This window comes from Fragaria vesca, linkage group LG5 (genome assembly GCF_000184155.1).
Source record: "Fragaria vesca subsp. vesca linkage group LG5, FraVesHawaii_1.0, whole genome shotgun sequence".
Taxonomy (NCBI): Eukaryota; Viridiplantae; Streptophyta; class Magnoliopsida; order Rosales; family Rosaceae; genus Fragaria; species Fragaria vesca.
The window spans coordinates 29,195,018-29,206,265 of NC_020495.1; the positions used below are offsets into that span (position 1 = coordinate 29,195,018).

The 11,248-nt window shown below is 38.4% G+C and overlaps 1 protein-coding gene across 1 annotated transcript; it reads left to right on the plus strand.

The window, feature by feature from the left end:
• Positions 1 to 6,651: 6,651 nt before the first annotated feature.
• On the plus strand, positions 6,652 to 10,994 carry LOC101305376. Its single transcript, XM_004300653.1, has 3 exons — positions 6,652 to 7,142; positions 8,849 to 8,924; positions 10,601 to 10,994. Exons 1-3 carry the CDS (start codon positions 6,762 to 6,764, stop codon positions 10,723 to 10,725), a joined length of 582 nt encoding a protein of 193 aa, XP_004300701.1. The 5' UTR covers positions 6,652 to 6,761; the 3' UTR covers positions 10,726 to 10,994.
• Positions 10,995 to 11,248: the final 254 nt, after the last annotated feature.

The following is an 11,248-nucleotide window of genomic DNA, read 5'->3' on the forward strand; positions in this document are numbered from 1 at the left end:
TAAACACTATATTCGTCGGCTATAGTATTTTTAAATTTTTTTTTTATAAGGTTTAGCCGACGAATTATGCCATAATTCGTCGGCTATAGTTATTTTTTTAAAATTTTTATAAGGTTTAGCCGACGAAATATTTTATATTTCGTCGGCTATAGTTATTTTTTTTAAATTTTTTTATAAGGTTTAGCCGACGAAATATAGTAAATTTCGTCGGCTATAGTTATTTTTTAATTATTTATTACACACTTTAGCCGACGAATATATTAATTGTTTCGTCGGCTAAAGTCTGGAAAAAAACCGACGACATGTTTTTCGTCGGCTAACTGTGGGACTATAGCCGACGAAAAAAAAAATTTCGTCGGCTAAAGTCATCACAGACGAGCTTTTCCCGACGACACTATAGCCGACGAGCCTTCGTCGGCTAAGATCTTAGCCGACGAATTAAGATAACAGGCCGACGAAAATTTTTCGTCGGCTAAAGTGCTTGTCCTGGTAGTGAAGCAATGCTGGACATGAGAGAGGCATCCATTTTGGCCTGGAAATGGTGTCTCTAAAGGACTGCTAAGCATTGGTCTAGGTCACATTTCGATGTATTTTTTCAGTGTGACATTCTATTAAATAATCATAGCGAGTCTTTCAACCATAGTATCCTTGAGGCAAGGAAAAAGCCAATAATTCCTTGTCTAGAAGATATTAGAGTTGCAGCTATGGTTAGATTAGCAAATCGCAGAAACTCTGCAGCAAGATGGAAGTGCAAGGTTGGTCCAAGGATAGAAAAGATATTGAAAAAGAATGCATCATGGGCCAGTCAATACCGACCACTTGAGTCCAGCAACTTCAGGTTTGAGTTAGAAGGCAGGGGTGTTGCATGTGAATCTGGTGTGATTGCACAACACTCTGTGAAATTGGACACAATGTCATGCAGCTGTAGAAGGTGGGATCTATGTGGACTACCATGTGGCCATGCAATCGCAGCAATCTACTCAAAGGGATGGTCTCCTGATGATTTTGTATCTGAGTTGTATACTCTGAAAAGATACATGCAAGCATATGAGGTGATGATCCATCCAATTGCGGGGTTTGCTGAATGGGAAAAAATCGAGAGGAAAATTGCACCTCCCTTGTACAGAAGGCAACCAGGGAGACCCAAGACAAAAAGGAACTTAGAACCAGGTACAAGTCACACTTTGAAATACAATAATATAAGTTTGTTTTGGTTGATGTTACACTGACTATAATTTTTTATTTTTTTGTTAAATGAATGTGTAGGTGAAGTACCACCACCAGTAGGGATTGAAAGGCTGTCAAAGAGTTATTACTCTAAAGGGACTTGTGGTATGTGTAGGAAGCCGGGACACAATGCAAGAACTTGTGCAAGAAGGAACCCAGTAACCTCAACAGCCAACAGCCAGCAACCTCAGCAAATGATCAACCACAACAACAAGCTGCAAATGAACCACCTTCTGATGTCAACGTCAATCTCAATCTCAATGTCAATGTCAATGTGTCCATGCATGATGAATCTGGAGCTACAAATGACATACATATCCCATCTGAACATATCAATGTGGTGCAGCCAACTCAGGTACTGGATACTATGAATTTTTAGTATTTTTATGGTGTGTAGCTGAGATGATATGGTGATGTTGTTGTTGGTGAGATTCATTTGCTTTTGGAAATAATGTCACAGGAGAGCACTACTACACCTATTGCACCTACATCTTCACAGAAGAGGTACAAGAGGCCTGCAATGCGAGTAAACTCCCCAAAAGTCGATCAAAGAAAATTAGCAAGGCATGCTGCCTCAGGTGCTTCAAACAGTACAACTATTCCACCTCCTAAAAACCAACCGCGGAAAAGGTTATGGAAGCCATAACGTAGGGAAGGGCTGCTGATACTTAATAGATGTCAATAGGAATATCAAAATGATATATTTTGGCATGTAATTTATTTTATCTATCTGTTATGGTGATGGTGGTATTTGTGTTGTGTTTTGCTGAACTTTAGTTACTCTACAAATACCATGTGTTTTGTGCAACAGATGGATCTTTTGATGTAGAAGCCTATTGTTGGATGCCAATTTCATGAAAGCGTTTTGATTCCCAGATCATTGTTCTTTAAAATTTTTTGTTTGAGTAGTTTGTTGTAATTCTCTAGTTTGAGTAGTTCTCAGGTTTGGTTTTGGAGGGAAATTTGAAGAATTGCTGCGTTGAATAGTGAAATGGAGGGAAGTCATAGTGTGACGAATTTACCCTCTAAACTTTGACGGAAAACACTATATTTAACGGACCCATTGACAGCATGTATGAATAGTGAGTCAGTTTATAAAGTTGATGTACAAATTTGAAAAAACTAAAACTTGATGTACGAAAGTTAGGAATTGATGAAACTTCGTGTACTGTTCTTGAAATTTTTCCTTTTGGAAACCCTACAATCAAAAAGTCTTCTCTCTCCTCTCTCTCTCCCGAGCTTCCCGACGCCTGAACTTCTCCAGCGAAGAACTCGGTCGTCCGGCCACCGGTCACGTTCGGCTCGCACGGTTCTCCTCTCCACTCCTGGGGCAGCGTCGCTCCCCGTCTCGCCATCTAGACGCCGCCACGAAGCGGCGGAGTTGCTGCGGCCTCGCCGGAGTTTCTTTTTTTCCGGCCACCAATCGAGACGCCGCCGGTCCCGTTCGACTCACACCGACGCCCCCTTCAATTCTGGGCTGGTGTGGTACGGCATTGCAAGCCGGAAACGGAGTTCTTGGTCAAAGAAGAGCATGGCTGTGTTACCGATCAGAACCACCGTTTACGGCGACGACGAGGGGCAACCATAGGTGAGTTTTGGTCCTCTCCTCCTTCTGGTTGTGGCTAGGCATAGTTTGAAGCAAGATATTGAGGTTTTGAGCCCTGAAATTGCATATTGAAGTTTGAACCCGTTTTGGTGTTTCGAGGTGTTTTCCAGCCAAACTGGTTGAAACCTCAGGTATTAAAGTTGTTCATCTTGCTTCATTCTACAAGTTTGTTGTTGGGAGTTTCCCCAAATTCTGAAGTTTTGGGGTGGCGCGTGGAGCTCACTCACCGTCACCTGTGGCGACGCGTGGCAGCTCGTCTGGCAGGGTTCTTAGCTCTAGGTTTCGGTGGTTAGCTAGCTCTTGTTGTTGTGAGCTTGTTGAGATGTGGAAATTCTATGTTTGGAGTAAGGATTGCATGCTAGGACATTAAGTTTAATCCTAGGCTTGTGAGAGGTTTGAGTTTAGGTTTTGAGGATCTGAGACAGCTTTATTGAGTTGTTAAGTACGACCACCTTGGAAAATTGTCCTCCCTTGGGTTAAGGTTTGTTAAGGGTGCAATGTTCTTTTTGTTCAAGTGGTTACTAAGATTAATAATTGTGTTATTTAAGTAACTTGTGGAGTTGGTGTTGAGCTTGGCCTGTGTGTTTTTGTGAAGACGCAACGAGATTTTTAGGTGAGTAAATCTCACATGGGTTCATAAAGGAACCGAGTTTACTTTATAGTTTTTTTATTGCTAATTATGAAGTTGTCCTTGAAAGAAAATGATTTTGTTTTTAAATATAAATGAGCTTGATCGTCAACAGCTCAAGGTAAGTAAAAACAAGTTTCATGTTAATAATATAATCTTTCAAAAAGACTTCCTATCATGAGTCAAAATTAGAGTTGGTAGATTATTCTTGTTTTAAATATTTATATCCATGTGTGTATGTGTGAAAGACATGTTATGATCATGTGATATTGTGATGTTGAAATATGGTTGTTGATAGATTATTCTTGTGGGAATATCTATGTTTGTTCATATAAATATATCTATGTGGAAGGATATAATTTATGATGTGCTCTTTGTGTTGTTGTTAATGATGATGATGATAACAATTTTGATGATGATTTTGATGATGATGATGATTGTGATGATGATTTTAATGATGATTGTGATGATGATTTTGATGATGATGATGATGATGATAATTATTATGATGATGATTATGATGATTATAATTTAAAATTTTTGTTTTTTTGTTTGTTTTTAAAATATATGAGCTTGATCGCCAATGGCTCATAGGTAAGAGAAAATAAGATTTCCTATTTAAATGATTATTTTTTTTAAGGTTCTTGTGACCATAATATTTTTGGTTCTATTGATGTAATTATTGGTGCCTTAGTAGTGATTGTGTGCATTCGTTGTGGAATGATGTCTTAATGGTGATTGTGTGTATTCGTTGTGGAATGTTGCCTTAGCGGTGATTGTGTGCTTAGTTGTGGATGTGTAACTTAGTGATGATTGTGTGCATTCGTTATGGAATCGTGTTTTAGTAGTGATTGTGTGCATTAGGTGTGGATGTGTGCCTTATTAGTGATTGTGTACATTAGATTAGGAGCCTTCGTGGTGGACCGGGAACCAAGCCTTGGCCGGGTGATTGGTTACGGTCAGTATAGAGCTCTAGTCTGTCTGTTGGTACTTCATAGGGGATGACTAAGTGTCGACGAATCCATGAGTGCGCGTTTGTTTGGTTACTTATGGGGGTGACTAAGTGTTGACGAACTCATAAGTAAGAGTAGAGAAATGATTGTGTGATGTTCTTATGTGTTATCATATAAATTTCCTTGTTTTGAGTATCTCCTGAACTATGCTTATCCGCAGGAGATTTTTTAATCTTAATTGTGTGATTTTAATAGAATTCCTTAACTACGTTTTTTGCATGATTCATTTATGATTTTAAGTGATTTTGAATTGTCGTGTTTTCTTAATTATTTCTTTTGAATTCTCTTGCTTTTAGGCGATTCCTGAACTAAGTTGCTAATGCAGGAATTTCTAGTTTTATCTTATGTGATGTTAGAATTGTTGAGTTATTATTTTGGGAGTTACTCATACGAGCTTTTTAGCTTACCGAGTTTGTTGTTTACAACCCGATGCACCAATTCATGGTGTAGGGGTTAGACCTGCAGACAATGTTCTAAAAGGCGCTCGGCGCTAGGCGGGCGGTAACCCATAGCCTAGAGCCTGGACAGCCTAGGCGAGGATTAGGCGGGGACTAGGCGATTTGTATTTTTTAAGATTTATTAATTAAAAATATATATTTTATGCAATTTAATATTTGAAAACGGTCAAATATAGATAAATTATTCAACATAATCTAGTCATATTCATTTATAAAATAAATTATAACTAAAATTTAGCATAACTTCCCGTAAAAGTGAGTAACAACAACAATAAACATATACACTTCTAATTTTAAACACACAATTAACTCTTATACTCTCATACTCCCCACAATATAATAATCCCATCACAAAAAGAAAACAAAATTAGCCGAAGAGCTTAGCAGCCTAGGCGGGCAAGGCGGCGTCTAGGCGGGCTAGGCGGCATTTAGGCGAGCTAGGCGGCCGCCTAATCGCCCACAGCCTGGCACAAAGGCCTAGAAGAAAAGCGAGGCGGCTTGTTGCAGCCTAGAGCCTAGGCGGGGACTAGGCGGTCCTAGGCGAGGCCTTTTAGAAGCTTGCCTGCAGATGATGATCAGCAGGGTTAAGACAGTGGCTTAGGAGCTGGGGTTTAGACGATGTACATTTATTTGTATATTATGGCAGTTGTTTTTAAGCTCATGTGAGCGACTTTATTATTTGATTTTATTTTTATATTCCTATATTTTGTAATTATTTTAAAAAATTAATTATTACATAATTATTAACTGGGATCGGGGCGGGTATGGGAACGTATCCTCAAAGGGGACGGGTACGGGGAATCCTTATTATCTTATTTCGGGGAATGGGGAGGACTAAAAAATTGTACGGGTATGGTATTTTGATCCCTTGACCTTACCCTACCCATTGCCATCCCTACCTAAGGTAAACTGTTGCGACGAAATAATCTGCTCGTCGCCTCAGTGGTTGATAGTTTAGGCGGCAAAACCATCTTTGTAGCCTTAATGTCTGCTAAGGCGACGAAATAGACAGTTCGTCGCCGCAGTGGTTGATAATTTAGGAGGCAAAACCGTCTTCGTAGCTTGAATGTCTACTAAGGCGACGAAAATAGTATGAGTCCTTCTTTTGTCATCTTGGTAATCTAAGACAACGAATCATTATTTGGTTCATCTCGTAAGTACTTTTAGGCCACGAATGAAGGTTTCGACATCTAACTGCTTAATTGCCTAGACGACCAAAATATTTTCCTCTCCTTGTTTTCGTCGCCTAAGTCATATAATACAAGAAAAGAATACATGAAGTTCGATCGGGTTACTACATGCCTTCTCCATATGTCTGCCTCCCACCAGAGATTCCTCAAGAGTGGTTGAAAGAATCCATAATGATAGTGCTCGTGAAGGTACTCTCTCATACTTGAATAATTAACCAAGGGCACGTGATTGGAGTTAGCAAGGTTCCTATTTATGTATGTAAATAAGGATTGGTAGTAGCGAGCTACTCAGTTTTGCTGCAGCAGCTGGTAGCATTTATCAAAGATGAGGCAATAATGCATGTGGTGATATATGGGGTATTGGATGTGGTCAACTAGAGTCGTTTTCTGCGATAAATAGTCCTATTAGTTTTTTTTTTTTTTTGTAAACATCGATCAACTAAGAGAAAATGACAGGATTGGTGAAGTCATTCAAAACATAGTAGAGATTGAAACTAGCAGCCCCAGCCAAACTACCTCATAATAAAGACACAATGTCATTGTTATAACACACTACTCACTCTTCTCACTCACTCGCTCACTCTCTCCACTTCTTTCACTTCTCTCCTCTAACTCTTATCTGATCTCTTGCTAGCTACCATGATGAGCATGAAGAGCAGCACTAGTACTGCTGCTAAGAAGAAGAAGACGACGATGATGCCGAGGGGGTTCATGTGCCACTCTCAGGCCGCAACCGCGGTGTGCGTCAGCAGCGCCGATGCAGCTCGGTCAGATATCATTTCATCAGGTGCCAGAAATACGAGAATGATCAACAACAACTACAATGCCAGGTACTCAAAGATCGTCGAGTCACGTAGGTTTGTGAATCCAGCTGATCATGGAAACAAACCGGTCTTGTTGTCTTCCATGATCAAGAGAGAGCCGACTCTGAACTACCACCACCACCATCATTACTCGAAGCCGAAGATGTCACTGCAGAAAACACCTTCAGTTCTACCTTCTGCAGATAATGTCTTCCAGGTAATTACTACTTTCTACCAATATAAGACAACGACCATATATTGATGATAATTAAACTGTTAAAGGAATACTGTCAGATGAGAATTGTATCGATCTATTCAAACCTGATAAGAAATTTGCAAAGGGAATATAGAGGCACCATATGTTTTAATTTGTCTCATTGTCTATCTCTACTATATTTGTTTATTCTGCCAGTGAGACTTGTATATTGTTGTGTTTTTCACGGTTTACTATTTATTCTGACAGTATGGATACCGAAATTCGATCTTCAGATCTATATATATATATATATATGGATCCGGCTCCTCTAAAGTGATTATCTCTCTAAAGTTACAAATTTCATAAAATCATAGTCACTGAAATCCCTCAATGGTCAGATTGTCGCCACATCAGCTTGTTTCACATTTTGGGTTTTCTTCTCAAACTGACGTCAAACCACGCCGTTATCCCCAGCGGCGAAAAGAAAAGAAAAGAAAAAAAAAATAGATCCTTACAACCCGCAATTCCAGATCATCATCCTTGAAGAACATGAAGATATAAACCAGATATTTGAACAACAATAGAGCATGTCTATTAACTGATAAAGGAATACGAAAATAAAACTTTTCGTCTCCTCCAACCAATTCTTTGCTCAGTGATTTGCATTCTTGTTTCGTTTTGAATTCTATGGGTTTTTACTTTCGTTTGTCAAATTTCATATGGGTTTGCAGTTAGTTCTGTACCTAGTCACTGTAAAAGATGACACTTCATATTCCAATCCCAAAACCCATCCATAGTTGACTAATCGGTGCTGTTTATATTGCCTTGCCTTTCTATTATATTGGCCAATATCTGGGTTTTCAAATAACCACGTTGGTGTGCGAAGAGGAGTCAAGACGAGCATATGCCATGGGTCTTGGCTACAAACAGCTTGCAGATATGCCAGCAGACTATGAGAAAGGAGGTGAGGAAGAAGAAGAAGACGGGCTTAATTTGGTTGCTGGTGTGGTTGGTATTATGATAACGTTAACGTCCATTTGAGAGAAAGCATCTAAATATAACATTAGATGATGTGTCAACTATCTGACCATAAGATTAGTTGAATGATCAGGATTTTATGAACTTCACCTAAAATTACTGTAGAGGAGCTGAATCCTATATATATATATATATATATATATATATATATATATATATATGTATCTTGTCTACAAATTAATAATTCTGGTTCTCATGCACCTAAGATCGAGTACAGATAGGATGAAATAATATTCCTTGTCCATTAGTTTATATTTCAAACTTGCATAGTTATTTTCTCTCTTTTTGTCAAGCAGCTTGATCATTTGAGTATTTGACAGTGCATGCAGCTAGCGTTATTTGAGCGAATTGTAAATTTTAATTACTTGAAGTTCATATTCAAACAGAAAGACTTCTACATTGTCACATTAACTAACATGCAAAGAATATGGTAAATAAATATTGATCAGTAAATCGAGCGTAACAAAGTACGTGGTAGTAGAGTGTACATACATACACTGATACACATACATTTTTTTTGGCCAAATTTGTAGAAAGAGATCCCCAGCTAGCCCTCTCCTAATTACTCATTTATTGGTTCCAAATATAGTACTGCGTATTGGTAAGCTTTTCATAACATTATGCTAGCTAGCTACATATGTAAATTCTGGTGAGATGTAGATGATCTGTTTGCGTGTGTTGGATCGCAGGTGGTTGTTATGAGGGTCGCTCTTCATTGCCAAGGATGTGCTGGTAAAGTGAAGAAACATCTTTCTAAAATGGAAGGTACGTATTTACTATCCGATCTGCTATGAATAAATAGAAATTGGGAAATGATAAATTACATCATTTTCATAGGGTTTTCTTCTATCTTCCCTTCATTTAGCAGAGGTTGCTTTGGTTTACTATATATGCTAGCTTGGCTTGATTTTCTCTGTTCTTTGCTCCCTGTTCTTCTTTTTTTTTTTTTTAAATTTTTATTAAATAACTCACACACCCTATATATGTCAATGAGGTTTGCTCCCTGTTCTTGGTTTGCCTTCATGTTATGCATACAAATGTGCTGCTGAACAGAAATAAAATATTGATTTTAATGATACATAAACCAGGACGATGTTATATCACAAACCCTATTTTGTAATTTGCACATCTTATTTATTTTTTCTTAGTATATTTCACTTCTACATACCTCTTTTGAATATGTTTCATGATTGGTTCTCACCGTGTGTGAATAATGAAATAGGCTGTTTGAATAGCACCACCCATAAACTGAGTTCTAAAATGATCAAAAGGTAAATAATTAATGTCGTTAATTTTTTTTGGAGTTATTGATTGTTTTTGTGGTATAAAACAACAACGAACATTCACAATGGATACGTTAATAACTTCATAAACATATAGTTGTTTTATCTAAGATTGTTTGAGGACAAACCTATCGTTCTCTCCTCCCTAGCTAGCTGCTAGGGTTTCTAGCCCGACCAAACTTTCTCCATTGTTTTTTAATGGAGACTAAAGCAGGCTTCACCCTGCTAATCCTCTCTGTGTTTGCTATTCTCTTGGATGGCTATGGTGGAGTTTTTCTCTGTTCGGATCTCGTCTCTAGAGATCTCTTTGGTGAATCGGTTGTGATTTTCGACTATAGAGATGGAGCCGGCTGCCATGGGCCTCGGGTTGAGTGGTCTTTCCTCTCACCCTGATTGTATTGACGATGGTGGTATGTGAGTCTTTCCTTTTCATTCTTCGATTGTGATGGGGATCCTCCCTCCTCTCTTCAGTCGAATCTATGGTGATGACCGCGGGTTGGCTCGCCAGTTCTCATCTAATACAAGCTTCGACCTTTCCCCCTTCGGTCATGGTAGTTGTGATGGCATTGATGGTGGTGGTGAAACAATTGAGATCGATCGGATCTTGAATCAATCTGGCCTAGACAAGGAGACTCCGACTTTGGCTATGACGGCGATACTCGGCTCTAATGGTGATGACATCGACGGAAAGGTGGTGGCGGCTAGGGCAACATTATTGGCTCCTCTTGGAATTGGGCTCGAATTGGCCTGGGCTGGATCAGCTAGGGTTTCCCTCATTTGGGTCTTGGCTAATAAAATTGGGCTTGGTAGAGTTTGATAGCTTTCTGCGAATATTAGTGTACTTGTAAAATCGTGCTTAATCGCTACAAGGTGGGTATACGTAGGATTTCATATATAGCTTATGTTTTAGCTAGTATAGGTCTTGCAATTCTGCAAGACGATGCTTTTTAACGACCCCACATGGGTGCGTTGTTTTTGTACTGCTTGCTCTGATTTAAATGGAATGACATATTAATAAAATAAAAAAATTAAAAAAAACGAACATTCACCACTATGGTATTAAGTATCAATGAATTAACTAGATTACGGTTTTATTAATTTTTTCTGTCGGAGATTTATTATTATCTGATGAGAAAATATTTTGGAGTTGATTTGCAGGGGTTACATCGTTCAGCATAGACCTAGAGACAAAGATGGTAACTGTAAGAGGACACGTGTCACCAGTTGGAGTTGTGGAGAGCATTTCCAAGGTTAAAAAGGCAGAGTTACTGCCCAGCAGTTGAGTATGATCAGCAGGGTTAAAAAAACACCTTACCGCATATGGAAGGAATTAGGTCCAACCTTATGCAATTAAATTCTTTCTGTTTAATATTTTGTCGTATATCACTTTTGCGTGAAACAAATTTAAGGTGGTCCTTCCGAAAAATAAATTGATGAATAGGGTCATGGGTTGCACATTTGATCATGTAAGCTGTCTTTGATCATCTGAGCTGTTGTGACGTTGATGTATCATGCATGGTTTAACAACTAATTCATGGACAATTCTTGTTTTTGTTTTTGGTTTCTTATTTTCATTTTTCGTTTCCTTTTCGTTTTTATGTTCTTGTATGTACCTTTTTTTTTCTTCACATGCGTGTGAAGGAGATTCTTGTTATGGACAATTTTGGTGAAAGTTAGTAGTTTCATGAATAACCGTTAATTTGTTTTATTCATTCGGCTGGATAAACGATTTTTGTTTACATTGATTTTTCGTAAATGTGATCTTTATTGGTTAATTTAATTTTTAAACAGTTAAGATCAGGGCCG

Excerpts from the sequence above, each read along its gene's own strand:
- LOC101305376 (XM_004300653.1), top strand. The coding sequence starts at position 6,762 with ATGATGAGCATGAAGAGCAGCACTAGTACTGCTGCTAAGAAGAAGAAG. Across the intron at positions 7,143-8,848 it reads CTGCAGATAATGTCTTCCAG|GTGGTTGTTATGAGGGTCGC; the intron begins GTAATTACTACT and ends GTTGGATCGCAG. Across the intron at positions 8,925-10,600 it reads ACATCTTTCTAAAATGGAAG|GGGTTACATCGTTCAGCATA; the intron begins GTACGTATTTAC and ends GTTGATTTGCAG.